Source organism: Penicillium arizonense (genome assembly GCF_001773325.1).
Source record: "Penicillium arizonense strain CBS 141311 chromosome Unknown PENARI_contig003, whole genome shotgun sequence".
NCBI classification, from domain to species: Eukaryota; Fungi; Ascomycota; class Eurotiomycetes; order Eurotiales; family Aspergillaceae; genus Penicillium; species Penicillium arizonense.
This window is the reverse complement of record NW_019173280.1, coordinates 612,002-639,251: the sequence shown is the minus strand read 5'-3', so window position 1 is coordinate 639,251 and position 27,250 is coordinate 612,002. Positions and strand designations below refer to the sequence as shown.

At 47.7% G+C, this 27,250-nt stretch overlaps 11 protein-coding genes across 11 annotated transcripts; 6 read left to right on the top strand and 5 right to left on the bottom strand.

Moving 5' to 3' along the window:
- Positions 1–1,190: 1,190 nt before the first annotated feature.
- On the top strand, positions 1,191–2,690 carry PENARI_c003G01881 (uncharacterized protein; the record flags this gene model as incomplete). The annotated part of the gene is made up of 1 exon (XM_022628130.1): positions 1,191–2,690. The coding sequence occupies one exon, from the start codon at positions 1,191–1,193 to the stop codon at positions 2,688–2,690; it is 1,500 nt and encodes a 499-aa protein (XP_022491854.1).
- A 298-nt stretch (positions 2,691–2,988) lies between these two features.
- On the top strand, positions 2,989–4,452 carry PENARI_c003G07292 (fungal specific transcription factor domain-containing protein; the record flags this gene model as incomplete). Its single annotated transcript, XM_022628511.1, has 3 exons — positions 2,989–3,087; positions 3,120–3,575; positions 3,625–4,452. The coding sequence occupies 3 exons, from the start codon at positions 2,989–2,991 to the stop codon at positions 4,450–4,452; spliced, it is 1,383 nt and encodes a 460-aa protein (XP_022491828.1).
- A 72-nt stretch (positions 4,453–4,524) lies between these two features.
- On the bottom strand, positions 4,525–5,507 carry PENARI_c003G02961 (oxidoreductase, short-chain dehydrogenase/reductase family; the record flags this gene model as incomplete). Its single annotated transcript, XM_022628201.1, has 3 exons — positions 4,525–4,768; positions 4,839–5,387; positions 5,458–5,507. 3 exons carry the CDS (start codon positions 5,505–5,507, stop codon positions 4,525–4,527), a joined length of 843 nt encoding a protein of 280 aa, XP_022491382.1.
- Positions 5,508–9,237: 3,730 nt separating this feature from the next.
- Positions 9,238–9,985, top strand: PENARI_c003G07118 (pectate lyase; the record flags this gene model as incomplete). The annotated part of the gene is made up of 4 exons (XM_022628499.1): positions 9,238–9,418; positions 9,468–9,604; positions 9,654–9,934; positions 9,979–9,985. The coding sequence occupies 4 exons, from the start codon at positions 9,238–9,240 to the stop codon at positions 9,983–9,985; spliced, it is 606 nt and encodes a 201-aa protein (XP_022492034.1).
- Positions 9,986–11,950: 1,965 nt separating this feature from the next.
- On the bottom strand, positions 11,951–12,689 carry PENARI_c003G09607 (uncharacterized protein; the record flags this gene model as incomplete). Its single annotated transcript, XM_022628670.1, has 3 exons — positions 11,951–12,165; positions 12,231–12,335; positions 12,392–12,689. The coding sequence occupies 3 exons, from the start codon at positions 12,687–12,689 to the stop codon at positions 11,951–11,953; spliced, it is 618 nt and encodes a 205-aa protein (XP_022492047.1).
- Positions 12,690–12,852: 163 nt separating this feature from the next.
- On the top strand, positions 12,853–14,637 carry PENARI_c003G00126 (fungal specific transcription factor domain-containing protein; the record flags this gene model as incomplete). The annotated part of the gene is made up of 3 exons (XM_022628004.1): positions 12,853–13,434; positions 13,505–13,666; positions 13,828–14,637. 3 exons carry the CDS (start codon positions 12,853–12,855, stop codon positions 14,635–14,637), a joined length of 1,554 nt encoding a protein of 517 aa, XP_022491492.1.
- A 745-nt stretch (positions 14,638–15,382) lies between these two features.
- On the bottom strand, positions 15,383–18,002 carry PENARI_c003G10804 (uncharacterized protein; the record flags this gene model as incomplete). Its single annotated transcript, XM_022628752.1, has 6 exons — positions 15,383–15,496; positions 15,555–15,978; positions 16,026–16,498; positions 16,552–17,130; positions 17,499–17,722; positions 17,774–18,002. The coding sequence occupies 6 exons, from the start codon at positions 18,000–18,002 to the stop codon at positions 15,383–15,385; spliced, it is 2,043 nt and encodes a 680-aa protein (XP_022491571.1).
- A 394-nt stretch (positions 18,003–18,396) lies between these two features.
- Positions 18,397–20,047, top strand: PENARI_c003G05405 (glutamine synthetase family protein; the record flags this gene model as incomplete). Its single annotated transcript, XM_022628374.1, has 5 exons — positions 18,397–18,757; positions 18,868–19,130; positions 19,179–19,231; positions 19,284–19,964; positions 20,017–20,047. The coding sequence occupies 5 exons, from the start codon at positions 18,397–18,399 to the stop codon at positions 20,045–20,047; spliced, it is 1,389 nt and encodes a 462-aa protein (XP_022491409.1).
- Positions 20,048–20,209: 162 nt separating this feature from the next.
- Positions 20,210–20,410, bottom strand: PENARI_c003G00013 (uncharacterized protein; the record flags this gene model as incomplete). Its single annotated transcript, XM_022627997.1, has 2 exons — positions 20,210–20,335; positions 20,390–20,410. 2 exons carry the CDS (start codon positions 20,408–20,410, stop codon positions 20,210–20,212), a joined length of 147 nt encoding a protein of 48 aa, XP_022491329.1.
- Positions 20,411–21,862: 1,452 nt separating this feature from the next.
- PENARI_c003G09099 (amidase) lies at positions 21,863–23,817 on the top strand (the record flags this gene model as incomplete). Its single annotated transcript, XM_022628633.1, has 8 exons — positions 21,863–22,120; positions 22,176–22,316; positions 22,364–22,634; positions 22,696–22,814; positions 22,881–23,003; positions 23,060–23,209; positions 23,258–23,642; positions 23,690–23,817. The coding sequence occupies 8 exons, from the start codon at positions 21,863–21,865 to the stop codon at positions 23,815–23,817; spliced, it is 1,575 nt and encodes a 524-aa protein (XP_022492069.1).
- A 1,542-nt stretch (positions 23,818–25,359) lies between these two features.
- On the bottom strand, positions 25,360–26,179 carry PENARI_c003G07200 (SDR family NAD(P)-dependent oxidoreductase; the record flags this gene model as incomplete). The annotated part of the gene is made up of 2 exons (XM_022628506.1): positions 25,360–26,068; positions 26,121–26,179. The coding sequence occupies 2 exons, from the start codon at positions 26,177–26,179 to the stop codon at positions 25,360–25,362; spliced, it is 768 nt and encodes a 255-aa protein (XP_022491482.1).
- Positions 26,180–27,250: the final 1,071 nt, after the last annotated feature.

Below are 27,250 nucleotides of genomic sequence, written 5' to 3'. Positions count from 1 at the left end.
GTCGGGTCCTCCGCTGATTTCGGAGGTCCGATGCTGATGTTTCTCTGTGGACCGCCGGTTTGTTCACAGAAGTTATGCATGTCATGAGCTGCTAACGTGATAAAGTGATTAAAAGCGAATTCGACATTTGAGTCAATATACCTTATCGAAAAAGTCCGGTATAGTTCAATTCATATATGGAGAATCATGTATTTTCTGGGTGATCAGAATTCGCTTTAAAGAAATGCATAATGGAACATGTACCGCTGTGATCAAGGTAACGCACGACCTGGATGGGAAGGACAAAAGGGCTGTAGTTTGTACCTTCATTCAGCTATAGTTATATGATCACGGGTGGTGAGAACTTCATTCATGATGGGACAACAAGTTGCCTGATATGGAGATCCCGAAGCTGGAGCACATCCTTGAACTCATTGTAGGGGACCCTAGCCAGCGCAGGTGTGATAGGCTGAAGCATTGCAGGCGTTGGAATATTTTGTTGATGTTGACTTACGCGGTGATGGACCTGATGCTCTATTTTTATCCAAATCTAAGCAGTCAAATGAAGGTTAAGAGGTAAGAAATATTTCATAATAAGAGCGTCCTATGTAGGCGAACATACCATTTCGGCAAGTTCCGAACACCGTACCCTATGATCTCATGAAATGCGGGGAACCTGGAAATAGACTGCACAACAAACCCTAGAGAATATCCATGGATGAAATTAGACTGACGTGAAGCATATTGCCCAGCGTTGTATTGCTTTTTCCCCGTCAATTGCGGGCAGCGGGAATGTTCAGCGGGGCTTGTACCTTGAACCCGATCAATATTGCGGGGTGCATTTAATGAGCTTTAGAGACCCGGAGAACATTTATTTTAAGTGGGTTGGCATGACACTGGATATCCCTAATCTCGGGCAACCACCCAAGCATTGTGACTGAGATTGAGATTATTGTAGCTTCTTAACTTTGACAAAGTTACACAAATGGCAAGCACATGTGCCCAAACTTTGCGGTCAAGCCTCTCAATGGTGTCCCAACAATGGATACAAACGAAGCCAAGCATCGGCGGGCAGGGAAACTTGGTAGGTGGGACTCGGGAGTGTTAGGATGCCGTCTAAGCCTTGTGTTTGCGTCATAAATGATTTAAGGGGCGTCAACACTCTCAGGTGCAATTTCCAAGACTCACTATTCCCTCAGACACTGTATACCATGGAGCCACCATATGAACCCTTTACCTGGAGGCAAACGAAGCCTGGAAGGTGGGAGCGCGATGTTGACGAGGTCGAACAGTTCTATACCACGCTGGCAAAACGGTTCCAAGGAAGCGGCCGTGTCTTTTTCGCCTTGACCGCTCATGTTTCTTTCTCCATTGCGACCGATTCCATCTCCAAAACAAGCGAAGGTCGCGTTCTCAATGCACTGCGGATAGCATGGTTGCGACTGCGATACGATCATCCCACCATCGCATCCTGGGTCGAGTACAATCACGACGCGAAGAAATGCCATAAAGTCTATGAAACTTTTTGTGATGAGGGGGAATCCACCTGGCTGAAAAACACATTCCAGGTTATTTCCAATTGCCAGTTCGGCCAGGAATGGTGCAATTCGAACGCCCCGGTGCCCAAGCTGCCGACCTTGTTCCTTGTCAAACGTGCGCCAGCCGACGACCACTTCCAAGCTGACCTCGTTCTCCGCTCGCATCATGATATTATTGACGGTATTGGGTCGCTCCATCTCCTGAACAATCTTTTCAAATATGCATCTGAGGCTTTGGATCGCCCAAAGATGTTCCGCATTCCTGATTTCCGGGATGAATGGAAGAATCTCAGTCCGCCGTTGAAGACTGCCGCTTCGATCCCAGATCTCGACATTCCCGAGCAAGATGCTACGCTCAAAGGTATCTTGGATAGAAATGCTTCTCTTCTTGAGGAAGCTGAGATTGCTCAAATTCCTCATCAATCGGGTCCGACCGTCCCAGGGTGCCACAAGCGAGTCTCGCTGACTCTTAGCAAAGAGCAGACTCAACGCTTGTTGGCGGCGAGCAAGAAACTTGATGCTAGCATCACGCATGTATACCATGCAGCAATCGCAATTATTGTTCGTGACTTGCAGACGCGACAGCCCAAGGAGCGAAGAGTGAGATACATCAGCTACTCTCCAATCAACGAGCGCGGTCAATGCAGGCAACCATATAATACACCGGAGCATGCTGCCTCTGTGTACCACTCTGTCTCTGGCCAGAGTCTTGCAATTGACTTGATGGTGCCAGCTCTCGGAGACTCCGATCCAACAATCGAAGAAAAGAAGTCAGAGTTCGCAGAAACAGTCAAGCATGTAAAAGACTACTACATTACTATGCGAGATGACAAGGAACACATCCGTCTAGTTCCCTCGTATTGGTCTCTTTCTACTCCCCCGTATCCCCCGGGAACGGAAGATCCTCCAGTTCCTCCGCCAAACCATGCACCATCCGCTTCAATCGCCAGTCTGGGCGTGATTGAAACTATTCTCTCTCCAACGCATGGTCGCTTCGAACTAGATGACCCATGGGTGACTGGCGACGAACTCGGAACCGGATTGGGTCTATACTTGGGCACATTCCGCGGTCGTATGTCATTGAGTGCTGCGTATAACGATGCCTGGCACGATGAAAGTGAGGCGAAGGAATTCGTGACAAAGTGTAATAGCCTAGTGTTGGAAATGCTGTAAATTAGAGCGTAGTTGAAGTTGTCGCATATACCCCCAAAATCGAAACCTGAGTTGCCTCCGGGCGTTACCCCACATCTTGTTATCGCCTCCCATTTCCCTCTCACATCTCCCATGCCGGAACGTGTACAGCGAATAGTCCGAGTGCGCACAGGGTGTTGGACCTGTCGACGACGCAAGAAGAAATGCGATGAAACACGCCCAATTTGTGGCGGGTGCCGACGGAATCACTTAGACTGCCAGTGGCCAGCCAATGTGCCTGGCAGGCGAGGTTCCGCGCCTAATAACACCAGCACTCAAAATGCAACAAACCGCCGCCCGAGTCCTTTGCAAAGCATTGAATCGCCTGACCAAGTCTTACCTGGAAGTCCTTTGTCGCGAGCGGGATCTGTCTCGTCGAGTGCGCAGTCTGCCAGCGCTGACGCTGACCAGCTGGAAGAGCCCGCGCTGCCTGTTGAGACCAGTCCCCAACGCCCGATCTCAGGGACTCCCACTGGGGACTCGCTTGTGGCGGCTTTCTCAATGCGAAATGTGTTACCGCGCAGCTTGTCGTTGTTGCCTGGTTACGATGCCGAGTCCTATCAGCTTCTTAGTCATTATTTGGCTACGACGGCCGACTGTATGGCGAATGGTTCAACGCCTGTAAATCCATTTCTTGTACAGATTGTTCCGCTGGCATTTTCTAGTGATTTGCTGTTGCAGTTGGTTATTACGCAAAGTGCCGCTCACCGCGCGTTTCGATCGCGAGATGAGTCCGACACTATTGCCCACAGTCACTATACCAAGGCTTTACAACATTTCCGTCGGGGAGTTACGGATTTCATTGATGGAAAAGAATCTAATCCATTAATGCTTCTAGTGGGAGCGCTTCTGATGTGTTTTACTGAGGTAGGAATTGTCATCCTACGAAGTGTTCGACTGAGCTGATAAGGAACAGACAGCAAAAGGAGACATGAACGGGACGATATTTGACCATCTATCCGCGGCAAATTCATTACTGGTCAAACTACTTGCACAGAGTGACTCTGCCGTTCCGCGAGATTTGAAAGATTTCGTCATCGAATATTACACCTACACTGCGACCGTGAGCATGATCTCAATCGATGCACGGTTTAGTGGCCAACTCTTCCTGAACCTCGATCTGGAAGAACGGTCGCGAGAACTACTGCGCACCCAATACGTGGGCAATCTATGCGGCTGCTGGCTGGAACTTTTGCTGCTGATCCCATGCATTTTCGATCTCGGCCGACAGTGGATCATGGATGATGCACAAACTCCCGTTCCTACAGCTGATGATTTCGCGATGTTCGCCTCTATCCAAGCTCAGGTTTTGCGCTGGTCGCCTTATCCTTCTGTCGGGCCGGAGGTCCATGTCGCTGGCTTGATTTTCCAACAGGCTATTCTCATCTATTTATACACCTCCCTTGAGGGATTCCGACATACGCCTGATGGAATCTACAGAGGGTTGCTTGAAAATGCAGTCACAGAGGCCATGTCATACCTGAGTGAGCTATCACCCAACGAGCGCATCAACTCGGGCCTTTGTTGGCCCATCGCTGTAGTAGGTTCGTGTCTCGTCGCTCCGGACCAGCAAGCCCAACTTAGAGCGCGGTTAACCGCCATGACCGAATGCTTCGGGCTTGGAAATATGCATCGCACGTTACTTCTTCTCGAGGCTATGTGGCTGCTGCCCATGTCCGAAGCCGGGCCATGGAATATTTGTCGGGCAATGCAGCAAAACCAGATTTGGATTTCATTCGCATGATGTTGATCGTCATTCTGTTCCTTATATTATGTACAAACTAGCAAAGCGCATTCCAAATCTACCATCTATAATCTATGACTGAGCCAAGTTCTTCGGTGCCTCCGTCGCAGGTCCCTCAGGCGTAACATAAGCCTTGGTCAAACCGCCATCAACAACAAAGTCAGTCGCGTTGACAAAGCTGCTCTCATCACTAGCGAGGAACACAACCGCATGCGCCTGCTCAATAGCCTCTCCGAACCGTCCACTGGGGAAGTGAACCTCACGACGGAACCGCTTCTCCTTATCATCACCAAGCCAATCCTGCAAAAGCGGCGTGCTATGAAACCCGTCAGTCCCATCATCACCAATATACCACCAGGAAAGGGGGGGAAAGTAAAACAACATACTTAAGAGGCGCCGGACAAAGCGAATTAAACCTGAAACCCTCCCGAGCATGAACAATAGCCAACTCACGCGTCATAGCAAGGACAGCCCCCTTACTAGCGGTATACGCCAACTGCGGCGTAGCAGCCCCAACAAGCGCAACCATACTAGCAGTATTAATAACAGAAGCGCGCTTCTTGCCATGCTTCCGGAAACTGCGCACAGCATGCTTCGACCCGAACCACACGCCCTTGACGTTGATGTTCATCGTGCGGTCCCAGATATCCTCCGGACACTCCTCGGCATCGCCGTCCTTGGGGTGCATGATGCCCGCATTGTTGAAGATCACGTCCAGGCCGCCCCAGGAGTCCAGGTGTGCAATTGCGGCTTCGATCTGAGATTCTGAGGATACGTCCACTGCTTTTGTTTCGACTCTGCCGGTGCGGCTGGAGGCGGGCACGATGGTGTTTACTTTTGTTAGGGCGGTTGCCAGGGTTGACTCGTTTATATCGGTCATTAGGACTGAGGCACCTTCACGGAGCATGAGGATTGTTGTTTCGAGGCCGATGCCGCTGTTTGGGGGGCTTGTTAGCGTAGCTTTGGCTATAGGTGGCTATTGAAGGTAAGGGAAGTTATACGTACCCAGCTGCGCCGGTGACAATGGCGTTCTTGCCTTCGAGTCTGCCAACCATTTTGATAGTGATGATGATAGTGTGGAATTAAATTTGAAGGAGTAAAGAAGAGGATAAATTAAATTGACGAAGATAATAAAACTAAAGACTAAGGACCCTCCATTTCTTAAATTTATAGCTCACCAGCTTACACACCCCACATTTCAATCGAACCAGATAACCACACGTTATCACAAGACCCTCACTCTGGAACCCGATAATATCACGGGTGTGATTCTTCACATAAACCCGCGGTCTCGGGTTCTTCCCCGTGAAGCTCTATCGCGCTCTGTCTGCCCCGCACGATAGCCGGCGGCGCGGTGAGCTACAGCATATGTACACGCGCTGCGGGGTCGAGGGGTAGCTTTTAGCTGTTAGGTAAATTGCCTTAACTGCATGAACTTCTTTCGGGAACTGGTGCGCGTATTTTTGGCGCGGTCTGGGGCAGCGCGGTCCGGGACCGCGCGCTGTGGGGCAAATATTATTGGTGGAGGGGAGACTAGTTATGGAACATTTGATAGATAGTTATGTGTCTGTGTGTTCCTTATGGCGTATCTGGGTGGTTAATTGCTTTTATGTATATCTACTGTAGTACCTAGGTGTCTCTACGTAGTTTGTTTTCATAGGACTTACCAGTCTTAGCTGTTGCCGCATTTCTCCATTGGACTCAGAGTTATGCTGACTACGTAGATACCAGACCAGGCTCAGACGGTGAGTTCCTGATATCTCTCTACAGGTATGTGTTTCGGAGCTAGGTCATAAAGACATGGACATACATACATATCGACGCTGTGGATGAGAATGCTATGGCCCCTGAAATGGTTCTGCTGCCAAGTAGAAAAGCCTAAGTGGTGAACACCGGCCATCGTATATGTTTTAGGAGTTAGAAGCCCATGGTATGTGTGCCCGAGGCCCATCTGTCTTAACACTGCAACTGATCACCAGAGGTATCATGGCAGGCAATTATATTGCACATAACCTCTTACTCCATGACCACACATTAAACTACAAGCCCGAGAGCTTTAGGTTTATTACAAGTCTGTAGACCTGTCATATTGACAGGGAGAAAGAAAAACTGTATACCCGTGTGTATACCTATTTAGTCCTCTGGGAGTTTATGTAAACTTGACCCTCAATGCCATATTCTTGGTTGGCCGTGCTACGCTGGTCACTACAGCTCACTGGAAGAAGTCAATTTATTACGTTGAACATTAGAAGACTCCAGTGTACCACCCCGCACCTCATGCATCGCGGTGTCAAGAGACTGAAGTATTGAATATCTCTGAGCGGAGTTTGTGTCTGCCCTTGTGCGGTGGTGCTGGTGGGTCGGCCCTAGCTCTAGCATTAGATACCACCATTAGAAGGAGCATGAGGCAGGAAACTTACCCGCATCGTAAGAAAATTTTACTAAAAGATCTTTTATATTGTAAAATATGGGATCATTCATGAAAATGGTGCCCGAGGTAGGGGGACAAAGGCGGTTCGCTTGGGACAATGCTTGAGTCAATCACTAGATACCCCGTTTCATGCGTTGAGCATGCTTTACCTGGGCGCCTCTGCCATGTTTTTGGTGATAGTCTCCGGCATATCACCCAGCCTTATATCATCGTACTGTTTATAGGTGACATTGACGGAGTTGCTGTCGGCTGCCTTGAAAACAATTCCCCTTCCTCGATGACTGCCATGACAATTCCAAGAGTCCAGGCGACGGATACGATACCTCCATAAAAATCTATACTATTTAGAAAAATATATGAAAACATCCTCAAGACCAGAGGTTCGCTACGAGGTGATTCCCATGTCCCGATTGCTTGATATACATTGAATTTTGGGCCTCTACTTTGCTTATCCTCTAGCTATGTCCTTCATTCTAATTGCGGTAATCGCGCATTGAAATATCATCCAACCTGCCTAGTACGACAGGACTTTTCATATTTCGGGACGCTCCACCTATGCATCGCGATAGGAGATCGGACACTTAGTGAGCAACAGAATATTGTTATTCGTGCAAATCGATAGATGGCATTCATGCGTATACTTGGCGGACAGGCAGACTATGCTGCGACAGTTTAGACCTCCGCCGAAAATTGCTTATGTATTGTAGTGGAAAAACAGTACTCAGCAAACCATAAAAATTGTGCCCATATTTATTTACAAGACTTCGAATTCGTTAGTCTATAATTAGCTCAATACTCTCGCGGTATGGTGTGCGAGGGGATATCTTCACTATACTCCTGGCTAATGCCACTTCGGGCTATTTTCGGTTAATAGCCCGGAAAAGCCTTCCAACCGGCCTCAAGAGCGCTAGGCTTTTGATACCTCTCAGGCGCTGACAGTCCTAGCCAAACTTCTATTCTAGGCACTTCATTGGGCATCACGCGAATAAGGGCCTCTTCTTTGTGGTTTATTCCATTTGGGTAGTGCATCGATTCCAGTAGCCTTGTCTCGGCAGTACCTATGTCTTGCGTTAGTAAAGCTCCTCGTCAGTGTCATCATTCAGATTCGCTGTCATCTGCCAGGAAGCCAGGACTTTTTTGGGGGGCGGAGGACGTTGGAGCCCAAGGCAAGAATTGGAGAATCTGGTACTTCCAGATCAGTCCAGCTTGGGTCTGCCTCTGATTGCGACTCATCTTATGGATTGGGTTGGCCCATACTGTAAGTTGTTGATGAGAAAAGAACGACCGAAGGCAGAGTTGACAGGAAGGAATCAAGACGCAGAGGCCAAGCAAAGATAGACAAAGCTGAAATGGCAGGGACCGTCAAAATCAAATCCTACTAAGGTCCGACAAGCAAGTGAAACGAGAAGGGACATGTGGCGGTTTTATAGCCATCCAAGCAAGCTAACGTCCCCATCGTCTCCCGACCAATGGGTGCTAGCACTTAGGGCCATTTTTGGCGTCCTCACAAAATAGGGGCCGGTACGGTGAGTTGAAGGTATGAACTCCAGTTGGTTTTAAGACCGGATCCCTCAATAAGGGAATAAGTCTGGCTCTAGCTATATAGACAGGACTATCTATGGATGGCCGTCATATCTGTCTCCATAGCTTCTCCATAGCTTCTCTCTCTCCCCCTAGCCATGAAGGCAGTCATTTCCCTCCCGCAGCCTTACCACTCCAGATTAACAAACTCCTGTGATATCTATGAAAGCTTGCTAAACGGGCGAGGCCCAGGCGAGGACTGCAGAATACGACAAAATAGTCCGAAATTTGGATTGAGGAATTGGGACATCCGTGGTCGATTCGAAAAGAAAATGATGATAATTCCAAGGGGCCTTAGATGCCAGCGACGCAGATTATCATGAAATTTTTTTTGGTTGGTGGATCTTGTAATTGCGCAGATAGTTTCAAGTTTGCAGGCACAGCCACAATGCCAATGTTTAGGAATCTTGGCTTTTGGCATTTTCACTATAAATGTGCCTTGGTATTGGCTAGACAACGCAATGAAACGAGTGTGAGCCAAGACGGAAAATCAGATGTTAGGAATTGTCTTATTTTCCCACGAAAAGGTACAGATAGAATGCATCCAGGCCAAATTGGGACCTATTGGGACCTGGACCCTGCAGAACTAGTGGGAGTCGTGGGGTAATGCATCGAACCCATCCAGTCAGAGGTCGTCAAATTTCTTCACGGATATTGAGGAGTCCTGCGGCAATATATGGGACTGAGACAGTAAGTCCTGTATTGTTTTGGTCTCCAGAGGTATAAAAGGCCCCTCGTTGGCCCTCGATTTGATCAACCATCAACTGAGCAAAATGCATTCCAGCGCTATCATCCTCTGTCTCATTGGCATTGCCAGTGCTCAGACACTCAACATTCCCTCTCGTGTGGGTAGTATTGTCTCTTTGCCTTCTCCCAGTGTGATCAAAGGCAGTATTGATCTGGGCAATCGGGAGTACGATCGTGGTCGAGCCTGCAACAGCGATGATGATACCGGTATGTCTACATAAGAAATGTGTCAAAATAGACGGAGCTAATTGAATAGGCGACGAGAGTGCCGTGTTCATCTTGGAAAATGGAGCATCCCTGAGCAACGTGATCATTGGAAAGAACCAACTCGAAGGCATCCACTGCAAAGGATCCTGCACGCTAACCAACGTCTGGTTCCGTGATGTCTGCGAAGTGAGTACCATGCCTATTTGGTCTACTAGTGCTAATGTGCCCCCTATAGGACGCCATTTCCATCCTCGGAACCGGAAATGCACTCATCAAAGGTGGAGGCGCTCAAGAGGCCAAAGACAAGGTGGTGCAGCACAACGGCAAAGGAACCGTCACCATCGATGGATTCACTGTGGTGAATGCAGGCAAGCTGTATCGATCATGCGGCAACTGCAGTAGCAACAAGAGTAAAAGTCCACGGAAAGTGGTGATCAAGAACGTCAAGGCCAAGGGCGTGGAAACGTTGGTGGGAATCAACTCCAACTACGGCGATACGTCAGATGTGAGCAACACGTGTGGATCCAGCGTCAAGCATGTGTGCCAGGAGTTTGAGGGAGTGGATAAATCAGAGAAAAGAGAGAGCCCGAAGCTGACAACGACTGCTTCGTGTAAGGGGCAGTCGTCTCTTTCTTCTTGCTAAGTCCAAATTGATCAAGGAAGGGGGAAAGAAGCATGGATATTGATCACTGGCTATTAAGACGGAGGAAGCACGAATATGAGGCTGGGTCGTGGGCAAACAGATAAGGAAGGCCATCACACCATCCCGGCGGCCCCCCGGCAGGAATCCCCTTCAGACTAGCTATCAATGTCATAAGAACTATGTCGGAAAACACCGAAAATCCCCTAAAACCCGTTAATCACTCATAAACAGTAAATCTGCATGCCACACTTCTTAACTGATCGTCCTATCCATCGAACGTTCCGTTTTAAGCATCCTGATGGTGTAGGGACCTGCGAGGATATAGTATAGTTTGCAGAGGTAATTTGGACTACTGCTTTCCCGCTTGCCGGAAGCTCTGTTTCCCAGTTCCTTTCTAATTCTGAACCATTCTCTAAAATACCGATAGTACTCTATATTTCTCGTTCCTAATAACTTACTAGCTAACTGTAGGAACTCGTCTCTTAAATACCACATACGCTTTACAGTTTCGTTAGGGCCCCTTCTTATAAATTCAATCGTTTCTATAAGAAGGGCTCGTATAGGGCCTTTATTCCCTTTAAAAGGTCAGTTCCCTTTTTTCCCCGGCTTTATATAAAATATTTTCTTCCGGCTGAGCTAGGATAGAGAGGGGCTATTTACGATTTTTATAATGATGAATCCCGTAGCACCAAGTACTTTCAGAGAATACGTACTTTAGAGTCTCTTTTATAAGCTAAGCTTAGTGTAATATAGCTCTAGTAGCTTTATACTAACTACTATTAACGTATATATAGTGAACTATCATTTGTTTTACTAGCCCAATAACCCCTAGGCTTCTATAGAATGATCCCTATTGTATGATTTCTTATACCATACAGTTCAATACCAAAGAATATATATATAATTCAAGTTTTCCGTATGAGTTTCGGTTGCATTAGTATTGAAATGGCTTTACATTCTGGATACGTACATTTCTCCCATTGATAGCGGGCTTTCTTTCTGAAAAGTAACTTGTAATTTTGCTCGAAGCTGGTTTAAGAAGGCAATTATTGCGAGACATCAAGGAGGGCTTGGTTGAATAACTGCTCATGTCTCAGTTTCAGCTTTTCCTTGTCTTAAGAATAGATCAAATGCGTCACTCGATGTATCGGATTTTAGCCCGCGGTTGCGATTGAACGGGGCGCCATGGACCGGCGCTTGATAAGGTCATGAGGAATAGACACTAGTAGAACGTTTATAAGTTTGACCCTACCAGGTACTGAAGGAGCAGGATGGACTCGAATAATAAAGTGTAATAAGAAAGAGTGACTTGGTGATAATAGAAAGATCAATCGCTGACCTTGGTAGGAAGATCAGCTTGAGCTCTTAATTTGTCCTAAATGAGGCTTTTATTAGACAGTCAGGTTATGTGAGCGTTCCATTAATGCCCTAGGCCTCGCGGGGCAGTTAGTGTGCCTCAAAGTTTATAGAGACGTCCCAATCCTTGTTCCTCAGGCAATGCTTAGGCAACCTGTCGATGAGGGTCTTAACAGTCGCAGTCTACTTAGGACCAGATCTCTAAAAAGTCCCGCGGGTTTAGGTAGGGCCTAAGCAGACCTAGTTTCCAAGTGCTTCCATAGCTTACATAGCCTCCGACAGAGAATGGATCATCCTTCAATCTCAGAGTTTTCTGCCTATCAATTTGGTATAGCGAACAGAGATTGAGTGTTAAATATAAGACAGGCAGCATAGGGAAACTTCGGGATCTTCTTGAGGGGTCGCCGTGAACATTTTCTTTTTTCTTTTTTCTTTTCTTTTTTTTTAAAAAAAAAGAAAAGAAAAAACGGCAGGCAGTAGCTTTTTGCCCACAGCAAGTTGTTGGAAATGCACCCGCATACTGAGAGAAATGCCTACTCGCCAGTTTCTCGGTCCACAGCCCAGTGGACGTATCGCATGACACGCCCTTTGAGAGTAGCACGGCGAATTCGCTTACCCCAGATGTACAAGGGAATCCACATAGCCAAGACGACGAAACTCAGCGCTGCCATGGCACTAAATGCTCCTGCATAGCCGTCACGATTGACCCATGGGTTAGCGTAGAAGGACATGAGGAACGTGATGATGGCTAGAACGCTCGTCGGTCAGCATCAATGTTTTTAGAATCCTTAGGGAGAGAAGCGAATAACCCACATTTGAAGGCAACTTGGCTCACCACAACCTCCTCAGCAATCGGCCTGTAACAGTCGATTGTATAGACCACACTAATGCCGATCGCAGCACTACTTCCAAACGAAACTATAGCTCCAAAATCAGCAAGCTCCCATTGAAATGGACTGGACGAAAGTTCTTACACAAGAATATGCCCGATATAGGCACCATCCAATGCGCTTTGTAATTGATCCCCAGGCCGTAGAGAAGAAGTGCTGCAGGATAGGTAATCATAGCGACGCTCACGGCGGGAAGACGCATCTCTGGCTCGCGGACTCCGCCATTCTTCGTGGTTGCGCGGTTGGCTACCCAATCCGAGAAATAACCACCAAAGGGTACTCCTAGAATGTTACCCACAATGCCTGCAATCCAAACCATTCCCACTTGCCAGGTTGCAAAATGGTAAACCTGTGAGAAAGCCGTTGCGGCTGTGGTGCCCATGATGACGAAGATCCCGATTCCTATCCCGAAAGATACCGTGGACCAGAGGACTGGTGGTAAAAAGAGGACCAGCGCGGGCCGGATAATGATCTTCCAAATAGATTCATGGGTGGAATCCACGGTCTTGCGAATGAATAGGATTTGTGAACAAATGCAGCAATCGATGGGGCGCTTTGGCCTGGTTCATCCACGCGGGGCCTACCTACAACGAAGACACTGCAGCGATGAGCTTCCTCGACCGAGCAAACCCCTCTCTCATACGGATTTTCAGTACACCTTGAACCTCACGCAGGACGCTTTGAGAGCAAGGGACCTCACACCTCCTCAAGACTCGGCAAGTGGGCATCATTCGGTCGTTGATGACGAATCGAAATACCCCGATGATTTGATCACTTTACTGCAAGCCGCACGACCCGTCTTGGAACTTGGTCACGAGAAGGTCACTCAGCTCTTTACAATATTCAAGGACGAGGTCTATCCTATCTATCCTTGCGTCAGCCTGGAACTGGGCTATGGAGCTCTCGACGCCATCTTTTCACATTTGACGCATGCTGCGACCGGAGCTACTTCCAAGCTGGATATGATCGATATAGAGCTCACAAAAGCAGTTTCAGCAATCGCCTTGCTTATAAGAGGTGACACACAGAACCCCCTAGCCTTTGACCTCGAAGCCCAATTGGCGTGGAGTGTAGACTCTTGTTTCGATCAAGAGAAGCCTCAGGTTGAGGTCATGGCAACTCTGCTGGTGAGCCATTACGCCTGTCTTCAAACACACTGACACCGCTAACGAAAGGGAATCTTCCGCTACAACGCAGTCAATCTATTTAGATCTCAAGCAAAGACCCGTCAAAGCATGGCGGATGTCTGGTGTCGCCGCCAGATTGTGTCTCGAGCTCGGTCTACATCGAGAAAAGTTCTTTGAAGTTGCCAAGGCGCATCCACAGCGAATTATCGACTGGAAGCGCCTGCTTGCTTGTGTGTATCGCATAGACAGGAAATGCAGCTTCTATTCGGGTATGCCGTGGACACTTCATGACAGAGACCTCGAGGCCTCTCTGTACTTAGGATAGTATGGCTCTCTATCAGCACATTACGCTCTGGGTGGCTACGTTCTTACAGCTGACATCTCTTGGTCCAGGAACCACAAGGATCTTATCTATCAACTATGATCTCCTTGGACAGTAACCTCTCCGAGATATGGACTCTCGTCAACGCTCCGTCATCACAGTCAAAGAATAACGCCGAACGGATTGAATTCCTCACCTTTCAATTACAGAAAGTCGTTGACAGAATACCCACAGAGGACTTTGTGTCTCTAGAGCCAATCATAATGCCACCAGCATGGTTACAGACTGGACTGAAACACTTCTGCCACCTTCGCGTGCACCACATCAAAATCCTCACACAGATCGGCGCCTTCGGTTCGCTACGGGATCTTATCTCCCATCCAGCGTCAGCCAAATCTCTCTTGACGGCTGCTGCGAAGTCGGTCGATCTACATTGTAAAATGGCTGATGCTGGTGAAATCAGCCCACTCTTGTTGCCGACGGCGGTCAAACTGCCTCTAGCGTCTCTATCCATCATGCTCTTTATTGTCTCACATCGTCCAGAAGAATACGGATCGATGTGTAGCAAGCCCTTTCAGACTGCGATTAATATACTGCACAACTTACAGAACTGTGTCAAAGACTTGGATCGGAAGATTTGGAGCACGTTGGAGTTATTGGAAAAGATTGCTGGAATTAGCGAGGCGTCACAGTCTAAGACATCGGCGCCCGTGTTCAATCGCAAGGAAATCACCCGCAACATCGTCTATCAAGGGGAACCCTTGGGTGAAGGGACCTTGTTTGACGAGCTCCCCACGCCAGATTCAGAATTGTTCAGTCTATTAGGAGATGTCGGTATGGCGGCTACTGACATGTTACATTTCGATGATATTTTCGGGTAAACCCCGCAGCGAGAGTTAAAGTTTGGATACCCCTCCGTGGTTGCTTTCTGTATTTTGTATAATACAATCAATTTTTTTGATTTCATCTACAATACGATGAAAGCTTATGTGGCTTGGCCATCCCTGCATAATGGGTATAAGATGGTGAGGATGTAGAAAGATGGAGGTCTGGGAGGTCAATCTCAATCTCTGGGCATGGAGGGCCTTTAAGAGATGAGAGTTCATATTGATCCAACCTGACAACGCCGCGCTAGCCAAGACGGTGGCATATATATAGACTAGAGCATTTAGCATGTCACCCTCTTGACCAGGCTCTCTCAATAACCCGCATCAACAACCAGGTCTGGGAACGGTGTGGACCTGGCTCTAACACGATAACTATCTCACCCTCTGCGTTCGACAACGATTACAGACCCAATTCGACAATTTTGGCACGTAAATATATACTCTGCCAAGACATGGCTGCATTCTTCACACTACAGCTTCCTCGATCACGCTAAGCCTATTAGGAGTGCTTATAATGCTTATATCCGACGTCTTTATGCTGTCTAAGTGCGACAAGAACTATACATTGATAATTAAATTAGCCTACCAAATCTCTACGGTATACTCCGACAGGATATCTATATCGAGGAGACTAAAGGGTGGTCGTTTGTTACGGTCATATCTGCAGGCACATAATTCATTCCTTTGAACCAAAATTTCGCTTCTAGGTACATATCCCAGCATATTCAGAACTAGCGATTCAAGCCGAGGCATCCTTCATATGGTAGCTTTTCAGCTTGGTGAAACCATCATAGCCCCGGGGACCAAGGGTGCAACCCAACCCCGACTGCTTCCAACCAGTCCAAGCAAGGTCCTAGACCCAGAGGTTAGCTTCAGGATATTCATAATATGGGTTAATTGGGCCTTCTTACCGGAGACGGATAATCACAGCGGTTAATGAACACCGTACCAGCCTCAAGACGCTCAATCAGCTCCTCTCCACGAGCCATATCCTTCGTCCAGACACTGGCGGTCAAACCGTAGTCACTATCATTCATGAGGGCCACGGCTTCATCGTCACTGGATACCTTCATGATAGGCATAACGGGACCAAAGGTTTCTTCTTTCATCGTAGCCATCGTGTGGTTAACACCAGTCAGCACGATAGGAGCGATAAAGTTTCCTTTCTGTGTTTGGGGGTTGCTGGCCACCTGGAAGCTAACGTTCTCAGGTGTCGAGTTGACAGCTCCCTTGTCTAAAGCATCCTGGACGTGGGCACTAATATTCTTCACAGCTTGGGCTGAGATGACCGGGCCAGTGGTTGTGCTCTGGTCGTGGGGATCACCGAGTTTATAACTGCGTTGCATGTTAACATTATTCCTATCGAGGGTTATCATACTCACGATTTCAGCTCGTCCTGCACCGCACTAACAAAGGCATCATAAACCTTCTCGTGCACATACACCCGCTCGATGGAGCAGCAGCTCTGTCCGGAGTTGAAAATAGCCCCATCTACAAGGTTTTCCGCGACATTCTTAACATCGACATCTTCCCGAACATAGGCAGCGTCATTTCCACCAAGCTCGAGATTAACAGGCTTGATATGGCGGGCGGTTGCCTCTCTCAATCTGATACCGCCTGCAGTTGAGCCGGTGAAAGAAACAGACTGGATCTGAGGAATTTGCACCACTTGATCGAGAACATCTAGATTTCCGATATGGATGACCTGGAGAACGTGAAGGGGAAGTCCGGCCTCTGTGAAGATCTCCAACATTCGGTTTCCAAAGAGTGGGGTCTGAGGCGAAGGTCGGAAGATGACACTGTTACCAGCCAAAAGAGCGGGCACGAGTGCGCTGATTGTAGTCAAGAAAGGGTACTACAGACTAGTTAGCGGTGACTCTAGGTAGATGCAGGGTATTATTGACTCACATTCCAAGTGCCTGCAATCAAGACCGGCCCAACGGGGACACGCTTCACCACCCTCCGGAAACCAGCTTCAGGCCGACCAGGCAAATCTGAGAGACTCTCTTCAGCGATTTCCATCAAGTATTCAGCCCGGAGACGCATCGTGTTGATCTCTGCTGCACAGTATCTAATGGGCCGGCCCATTTGGGTGGTAAGGTCTTTAGATAATTCATCGCGGTTCTTTGCGACAATATCCAATGCTCGCTTCACGATACTCTTTCTATCTTCCAATGAAGAAGTACGCCAAGTTTCAAAGGCTTTCTTTGACTTTGCAGCGACTTGGATGGCTTCTTCGAGTGAAGTGCCAGGTTGGTCAAAGATGACCTCGTGTGTGGAGGGAGAAATGGTACGAATTTGGTTAGACATTGTGAGGATGGAAGTTGGAGAATGGAAGGGAGTGGGTGGTGGGTGACGGGTGTGGTGGGCTTTATAGCGCGGAGGTCGTACCGCGGTCTTGGGTGGTCCCGGGCAGTTGTAGATCCGACTCTTGATCTGTCGGGACTGGGCCTTGACTTGGTGGCTTATCTTGGGTGTAATAACGTTCTGTTTTATTATGACTCGCTACTTTGCGCCTCCACAATGAACTTCGCCATTGCCTTCGCTATCAATCGCCCATCATGGGGATTCCCCACGCGCGACAACCCATCCTTATACAATTCATCATTAAATAAACCGCTTGCATGCCTCACTTCTAGCAAACTAGACATGATTCCTTCGTGAAACTCAGGATGCCCCTGCACCGACAACACCCGCTTTGGCAAGTAAAGACCCTGGACCCCGCAAATCGGACTTGTCGCAAGGTTGGTGCAGCCAGCCGGGATATCGAAGACAATATCTCGATGCATTTGCTGGATGGACTATATCCATTCGCCGTGTTAGGCCACTACATTACAGTGGAGTTTATCACGTACCAGTGTGTCCTTTCCAAACAACCTTTTCCCGGTATCGGTCAAATTGAGCTCCTCCACAGAGATCTCCCATCCGATTTCACTTCTTCCCACTTTGGCCCCGAGTGCTCGTGCGAGAATCTGGTGTCCGAAGCAGATGCCAACGACGGGCTTGTTCGCCTCAAACACACTCTTCACGTAGCTCGTGAGATCGACGATCCAGTCATCCTTGGCCCAGGCATCATGTTCTAATAACCAGTCAGCTAGAATCCAGGTTTATATTTGCAAGGAGACCTCACTGCTTCCGGTCATGAGCAAGGCATCGTAGTCTTGCAGCTCAGGGAACTCAGGATTGTTTACCACATGGTAACCGCTGAATTCCACATCAATATCCTCTGATAACTCCAAGTCTTTGAAGCCTTGCTTCATCAGAGCTTGGAAGATAGCATAGTAGTCGCCATATTGCTCGAGGACTGGCTGAATTGGAGTGTCACACACGAGAACAGCGACACGAAGATGGTTTGACATTGTGTGTATACAGAATTGTGACTGAAACAATCAGGTAAACTGTGGAATGCTTTGAAGTCCAACTTTTGAATACTTGCCCGATAACGGCACGATAAGCGCGCTACCCCAACTCCACAGCGCGGACCGCGGAGCATCTCCGTCGCGACATTATCCGATGGCCATAGCTTCACCGGTGACCCTCTGCCGATGATCACTTGCACGACATGGTGCGCGCTTTCTCTACCGCGGGGATTATCGTTGACCAAAGATGCGCGGGATTAATGACAACCACAAGCTTGACCCGCAGCATCCCCAATGGCCCGCAATTCGCGCAATTGTATAATAGAGCCATGGTGGCAAGTGGGAGATCTGTTTCTCTTCAGTTTTCTTCAATTGATTCTCACAAGTTCTCAAAATGATTACACCCACCATGATCACCGTTGAATCCCTCCCCACTCTTCTCGCCGACGACATCAAGGTCAAGGTCGCCGGCATTGACAGCGATGGTGTCCTCCGTGGCAAGGTCATGGCCAAGGAGAAGTTCCTCGGTATCGCAGAAAAGGGCTTTGGCTTCAGTTCTGCCCTCTTCGGCTGGGATATGCATGATATGATGTGGACAACCGAAGCACGCGTCGCGCCCCCAGAGTCAGGTTATGCGGATTTCCTCGCCATTCCAGACCTGAACTCATTCCGACGTCTGCCATGGGAGGAGAATATTCCATTCTTCCTTGTGCGCTTCCTCAACGATACTGATCCGGTATTGGCCGATGGAAGGAGTATGTTGAGGAGTTTGTGTGATCGGCTTGGAGGGGAGGGAATTCGAGCTCTGGCTGGAGGTGAGATGCACGGTTACTGCATGCAGGTTGACGTACTCTAACAATTATAGTTGAACTCGAGTTCATGAACTTCCAGACTCCCTCCGAAGACGGATATGGCAGCGCCGGTTCCAACCACCCCAATCTGGCTTCCTTCCTGGAGAAGAACGCCCCCAGTGCCCTTCGACCCATCACAGCTGGCATGTTCTGCTACAGCTCAACACGCCCTGTTGCCAACAAGAAGTATTTCTATGATATTTTCAACACTGCTGCGCAGGTCAATTGCGGCATTGAAGGGTGGCACACTGAGGGCGGGCCCGGTGTGTACGAAGCTGTATGTTGCCCTTCCAAAATATAAGAGACTTTTTCTGACATTTCACAGGCCCTGAAGGTTTCAGAGATTAGTGAAATGGCCGACAAGGTTGCAATGTTTAAGTGGGTGCTACCAATCCAATTATATTTTCTAACCATGACTAACAAGAGACAGACTCCTCACCAAGTCATTGGGAATGGATCATGGAGTCACACCCTGCTTCATGGCTAAGCCCATGCATGGCATGCCTGGCAGCTCAGGACACATTCACATCTCCCTCGCCGACAAAGAGGGTAAGAACCTCTTTGCGCGCGAGACCCCCGAAGCCAACCCTCAGTGGTCAGACATTGCCCACCTCTCCGACACAGGTCGCCACTTCCTCGCCGGTCTCCTAGACGCCCTCCCAGATATCATGCCGCTGTTTGCCCCTACCGTCAACTCATACAAGCGTCTTGTCGAGAACTACTGGGCACCAGTACACATCAGCTGGGGACTCGAGGACCGAATTGCCTCAATTCGTCTAATCACACCACCAGTCTGCAAACCGGGTGCCACACGCTTTGAAGTCCGTATCCCTGGTGCGGACTTACATCCTCACTACGCTCTCAGCGTCATTCTCGCAGCTGGCTGGAGGGGCGTGCAGAAGAAGCTTGAAATCAAGGTCCCGCCTATGTCAGCGCGCAAGTCGGGGGACCCTCGTCCAGAGCTGCTGCCCAACACTTTGGACAAGGCTTTGGATCGGTTCTCGGCACCTAACAGCATTGCTCGTGAGATTTTGGATTCAGAGTTTGTGGACTTCTTCACTGCTACGAGACAGCATGAGCTGGGTCAGTGGAGGGAGGCTGTCACTGATTGGTAAGTTGGAAAATTCATGGTGCTTACTGATGCAACGCTAACTTATTTATAGGGAGATCAAACGGTACATTGAAATAGTTTAAATCTGTACATTAAGTTATACCACAACCAACAGAGTTTTGTCAATCGTGGATGTCCTGGAGCTCGAATTCTGTAAGAATAATTTGGTTATATTCGTTTCTAGTAGCGTCAATGTTTCTACCTAAAAGCTAAAAGCTAGAATATAAATATTTGATCGATCTCACCTAATTGCACTCCTTAGAGGTAGCGATGACATCATCAGATTCCATACGAAGCGATAAAGAATGAAGCGCGTTATTATCGCTAGTGCTAGCGACGAGGTTACCGCCGTAGGCATTATAGGCGATATGCTAATAATCTTATCTCGTGTTGTTAATATCGAAGTGGGTTAAGTTAGAGCATACTTGGCAGATATTGGTCGTCATGATCGTGGGCAAATACTACCGGATGTTTGCGAATATACACATATGGATTAAAATGATAGAGGAAACATGGATGTGCATCTTGTAGGTTGCAGCCGAGGTCCAGAGTAGAAATAGAAGAGAGAGAGAGCGGGAAAGAGAGGGAAAGAGCGCGTTGGACGAACTGATTATACCTGAAAGTCGTGGTCAATGATCACCAAATACGGCCCTCAAAAAGGCTCTGCTTTATTTGGGCCTAAAACATGAATGCATGAATCGAATTGTCAATTAAACTACAGAACTTGGCTTATTTACCCCTCGCAACACGCTCTACCGGAGTAACCTCGTGCAAGATGACTACGCTCTACAATATCCTTGTGTGAATAATCGACCAAGTTGCAAAGACGATGAAAGCTCCATCCAGAATCTGGCAACTTTAGCAGGGAGCCTAGAAATCGAAGACGCATCCCTACCCAAGTGATCAGATCCATATCCATCCATTGCCGTATATCAGTCCACTCATCGAATAGAGTCTAAAATTGTATCTCCTTGTTGTGATATTAAGGTTAATTAACCCAGCCGTGTTTCTAATTTTCACAATATGTTACGGATTTATCCTAGGATGTAACAGGTCAGGGCTCTTCTAGAACCAGTGTTTCTACTACGAAGTACGGAAGGGCTGTTTAATAACCACTCGGTTATCTAAAACTGGAGACCGGAGATAAATCTCGTTATCCCCATCCCCAGTTATTAATACGTATCGGACTCCACATGCTGTTCGGACGACCGGAACCTCTCAATTGGCGCGATGGATTGGGCCGAGAGTAATATCTGAATCTTATCGCCGAAACCAGAACGCGTTCACTAGTTGCGAGCATTGCCGACACTCTAAATTATGGGTGTGATGTGCAACAACATTGCGACCTTTGAACGCGACGTGGATGCGAGTTTCTCACTAGTTCCAGACTACCTACCGCGAGTATCTCGATTTGTATCTTTAGAAGTAATGCGCACAGGGCACTATACAATTTAGTCTTACGCTCCCGTGGGTTGCGACATGATATGGGAGTGAACTGGCATCCGACCGAACGGTTAGCAATTGCCGGTAAGGGAGAATGCTTAACTAGCGCAAACCAGCTCTGAAAATCATGAGGAATACTGGAGAGTTAATACTAAGTGAAACCTTAAAGGAATGCCCCGCAATGACTTGATAGGAAATGATTTAAGTACCTGTCTCATGTCTACACGCGGTATCGTACTGTTTTCCTATCTCAACGCTAATCCATTCGGCTACTTCCATCCGTTCCTAGCTTGTTACGTTCAGTTTTTGGGGGACACAAACCCCGGGGGAACTCAAACCCCGGTCAGTTACTGGACAGACCCCGCATAAGAATTTCAAGCTATTTATATGTTCCTTCCCTTTTCTTTCAATAGCAATAGCATCCGCCTGCCTATCCATCAGCTTATAATTCCGATATGGACTGGGAATCCCTCGCAACGAAGAAGAGGAGTGACCTTGAGGCGTCGATTCCTCCAGAATGGCGCATCAAAACTCACCCCGCTGACGGCTCTGTCATGTCATTCCCAAGGACGAGTGGACACCTCACACTGGAAGAACTGGTTATTACTGAATACTCAGCTACAGAGTTGGTTCAAAAGCTAGCTACTGGAAAGCTTACCTCGGTTGCGGTCACCAGGGCTTTTTGCAAGAGAGCCGCGCTGGCGCATCAGTTGGTGAGTCGAGTGCCCTACGAAGCTATGAAAAACAAGAATTGTTAATCCACTACAGACAAATTGCATTCATGAGTTTTTCCCAGATATAGCGCTAGCCAGAGCGCAGTATCTGGATGGTTACCTTGCAGAGCACAAGAAGCCAATCGGGCCATTGCACGGACTGCCCATTTCATTGAAAGACCAACTCCGCGTAAAGGTAAGTCAATCTATACAACTATCATGGACTACAGCTAATGAGAACAGGGTCTTGACACTACTATGGGTTACGTTTCTTGGATTGGAAAGAAAGATAAAGATAATTCTGTCCTTACGACCATGCTTCTCAACGCTGGTGCGGTACTATACGTCAAGACCTCCGTACCCCAAAGTCTGATGGTGTGCGAGACTATCAATAACATCCATGGCCGTACCACGAATCCTCGGAACAAGAACTGGTCTTGTGGAGGGAGCTCCGGGGGAGAGGGTGCTATCGTCGCATTGCGTGGTGGTGTGATAGGGGTTGGAACTGACATTGGTGAGTAGATGCAACTTGAGCCTTCTTTTATGTTTGATAAAAAGCTGAAAGGAACAACCAGGTGGCTCGATACGAGTTCCGGCAGCCTTTAATTTCCTTTACGGTCTCCGACCTAGTCATGGCCGTCTTCCCTACGCTAAGATGGCCAACAGCATGGAAGGGCAAGAGACCATCCACAGCGTATGTGGACCACTTGCCCATTCCGTAGCTGACATGCGACTCTTTGTTACATCTGTTCTCTCTCAGGAACCTTGGTCCTACGACTCAAAGGTTATTCCAATGCCGTGGCGAAGAGACGAAGAGGAGGCTATCAAGGCCAAGATATCCTCCAGCGGATTGACTCTAGGCTACTATTCATGTGACGGCAACGTAAGCTTTTCTCTTTGTCAACAAACTTTTGCAAGACCGCTTACCCGCTCTCACAGGTTCTGCCTCATCCACCGGTTCTACGAGCAGTTCAAACTGTTGTCGATAAGCTCAGTGAAGCTGGGCATACAGTCCATCCTTGGGAACCTTACAAGCATGCACATGGTGTTAGTCTTGCCAATCGCATCTACGCATCTGACGGGGGAACTGTAAGTCTTTTAATATACTTAGGAAAGACGGCCACTGATACTCCTTAGGATATATTCGGTGTTCTCAAAGCTTCTGGAGAGCCAGCGATCCCGAATATCGCCGATCTAGTGAGCCCAAACCTGCCAAAGATGAACGTCAATGAACTTTGGGATGTGCAGCTTCAGAAATGGGACTACCAATGCGAATATCTTTCCAAAATCCGTCAATTTGAAAAGGAGCTAGACAAAGAGCTAGATGCTATCATTGCTCCTATTACGCCTACCGCGGCTATCCGACATAATCAATTCAAGTATTACGGATACGCCAGTGCTATCAACATTCTCGATTTTACTAGCGTCGTGGTACCAGTCACGTATGCTGACAAGGCTATCGATATCAAAAACGAGAAGTTGAAGCCGTTGTCAGATATTGACGAGACTGTGCAGGCTGAATGTAAGTAACACGGCTTCTATAAAAGACAAATACTAACGGCGTATCAGATGACCCGGCAGAGTATCATGGCGCACCGGTGGCAGTGCAGATCATAGGAAGGCGATTGACCGAGGAGAGAGTGATGTGTATTGCCGAAGAAGTAGGGCGACTACTTGGGAACGAGGTAACACAGTAAAGTGGCAAGGGAGTTAGCGGACATTGGCATCGCATTGGGTGTAATGTGGGCCTAAGCCCCATTGAGACAGAAAGATGGCGACGCTGGACTCTTAACATTACATACGTATCAGGGCATGCTATTTCGGGATGTTGATATGTCATATCTTCTCGCCATCAAGTTCTCCTTACCTGCCAATGTCAATGATTCTGATATCAAGCAATTTGCATCCGTCTAGTCGTGGCGAGCCTACGCAACTGTCGGTCATGCTGGACAAGGTTCGGCTTTTCCGGCTTTCTACTGAGATCTGTCGTCATATATCGGGCCGTTCGCGGCTGCATCAACATTTAATGCTTGAAATCGATAGAGCGATAGCCAAGGAACAAAAACAATGGGACTTGACTTATATGGTCGACGGCTCCCCAAGCATTTTGGATTCTACTAGCTACGCATATTGGTACGTTTGCAGACTTACGCACATCATCTCTACCTCCTTTTACACCGACCTTTCCACCATTCTATATCACCTTTGTTTCTTCCGACATCCAGGGGAATATGCAACAGCTCTAGTAAAGCCTTGATATCTATCCACAGGGCTGTAGGAAGCTCCGCTACTGCGAAATTATCTCCGGTTACTCAGTGGGGTGACAAGTCTGAAAGTACTCCACGCTGCTGTGGCCCTCAATTCGTGTCTTCAAGATGTATCATCGGTAATTGACTCAACATACGACTTGGACTCTTTGCGGGAGGTGATTGAAAACACGGTCATCCGTATGAAAGACCTTTCAGGCCGCAGTAATATTTGCTCCAGAGCGTATCGGATCCTCCGCCATTTGCAGTAGGTTACGCACTAATACCTTGTCAATACTCAGCTATTTGGAAATCTACTCTAGGAGCCCGACACGCACGAGAGGACTCCCGCAGGGAGCAAAGACGTTGTGTAGCGGAGCCGTGTCGTATGAGCTTATTCCGATAGAAAGCCTTGCGGGTGGGTCAAAGATTCTCAAGTGGTTTTTGTGATAAAGAAACATCAATGAAGCACTTGGCTATAATCCATTTTGACACCTTCCTCATTTTGAAAACGTAAATAGGTCCTTTGAAGTTGCCTGTATTAGATTTCCCTTCTCTTATTTCATCGCCTCCCCAATCACAAAGCCGAATCCAGAGTTAGTTGCGCCAAATTCCTCCTATTTTGAACGTTATTGCTCTCTTTTCGCGCAACTGAGGTTTCTTCTAAAGTATCATTTTACAAATCTCAACTCGGAGGTCCACAGTTGGCAAGAGAGCACAATTAGCAAGAACCTAGTAGTATATGAACAAAGACAAATGGAGTTTTCACCGCATTATTGCGCGAGAACAGTGCGTCTAAAAGAAATACCAAGCATACCAAAGGCTTCAGTAAAGCTTATCAAAATTGCGTTAGATAACGACCGTAAGTGGAACCAATCATCCTCATAGTAGGTACAAGACGTTTCTTAGGTCTCAAAAGATTTCGATGTGGCTATAAGTAAAAGACAAAAGAGAATTCCAACCAAGCCCCGTCGTAGCGGTGTAAGCTATCTGTCATTTCAAACCGCCAGCAAGCAGAATACTTTGTCCAGTCATATAACCGGTCTTGCAGAGCATCGTTACCACATTAGCACATTCCTGCGGTGTACCTAACCGACCCACCGGAATGTTGGACACATCTCCAGATGTCCCTTCTAGGGATTTGGCGTTTGGGATCATTCCGGTATCACCAATCATCGCCGGTGCCACATCATTAACCGTGACCCCGTCCTGAGCCAGTTTAGTAGCTAAGTTCTTCATCATGCCAGTGAGCCCAGCCTTGCTAGCAGCGTAATGACAACCATTTATTCCGCCCCCGATTCCCGCAATCGATGACATAAAGATGATTCTTCCCCACTGTTGAGAGACCATGTATGGGACAGCGAGCTTAGACAGCAGGAAGGAGGACAAAAGATTGACTTGTATCATCTTTTGAAATTCTTCGAGCGAGATGTCGACAATGTTTGAAATTCGTTTGCCGTAGCCTGCGTTTGAAATCAGGATATCCGGTCCAGACTGCTCGTGAAGCGATTGGATTTGTTCATAAAGGGTTGCAATATCATCCGCATTGCCGACATCCACTTTATGAGACGTGACCCGACGGGATGGGTCTTGCGTTTTCAGCTCGTCAATGAGGGCTTCGACAGCTGATTTATTTGTGGAATATGTCAATGCTAGATGTGCCCCATGAGCGAACAGATCACGGGCGCAAGCTGCTCCAATGCTTTTGGCAAGTTGTTAGCGACGAGCATTATATGAATGAACGAGAACATTACCCTCCTGAAGCACCCGTAATTAAGGCAAGTCTTCCATTGAGGTCGTTGTTGAGAACCATGTCTGCTTTACTTGTCCCAGGTGTGGAACGAAGACAGGGAAGAAAACTGAATAAGTATCGTTTTGTATGGCCGGCTCCGGCACCTTTGGGAAATGCGGCCACTCTATGAAAGCTTTTCCTCACCCTTTTTCTAAGCTATCCACCAATAATTGCCGTTGTCAGCATGGGATTTGCGGTCTGTCCATGTCTCCCTCCCCCCTACCGGGCGGCCCCCCAAAACAAAGCTAAATTGCGTGTGACGGCTAATGCGATGACCAATCGGCATTTCATGGAGTGACTTCTCGCCAGCTCGACTAATATCATACAAGTATTCTGGAATAGGACCTACCACCATAATTCAACCGCCGTGTGCGCGGAGACATGGTTCTAATGCCGATAAACTTCAGAAGAAAAATAGCCTCCCCCCCAACCCACCAACCTTCAACAAATCGTCTATTTACTCAGTTTGAGTGTCAAAGCGTCAAAAGCGATGATTCATGCCAAAAACATAATTTGTCAGTAAACGAAGAAAATGCTTAAACTATTTGTTATTAGTAACTAAGGATCCAAAATATTCTGTTTATACAGTCCAGTCAGCTTCTACTAAAAGTTTGAGTTTTAGCCCATGATTCTCCAACTCAATGGATTTCTCTATCGAGCACAACTCACAAGAGCTGGGCGTGTGAACAAAGAAGTGTTGTCTATACAAAGCCACCACCCTCTCGCAACAATCGGAACATGGTTCGATAACATCCCGAATAATTGGAGATTTGAAGGGGTAGCGTTTAATAAAATTGGCCTTCATTGGCTCGAAAAGCTGTTTAATTCGTCGACCATTTCTCGTACGAAGGGGAAGTTCCGACTCTCGATACCCGACAGCCACGAAAGTCAATTAACACCAAAGTTTGACGAAATTTGCGAACGCCGGTATTATATTTGATATCGGCTGATTTGCGGCCTTAAAGCGTTATTAAGGTCGGATGGTTATAATCAAGATACGGAACGGGATCAACCATATTGACAAACTAGACTTACTCTACGCCTGCCCTTCCGCACGAACCCAGCCCTTTTCAATCCCATCTTATTAAAAAA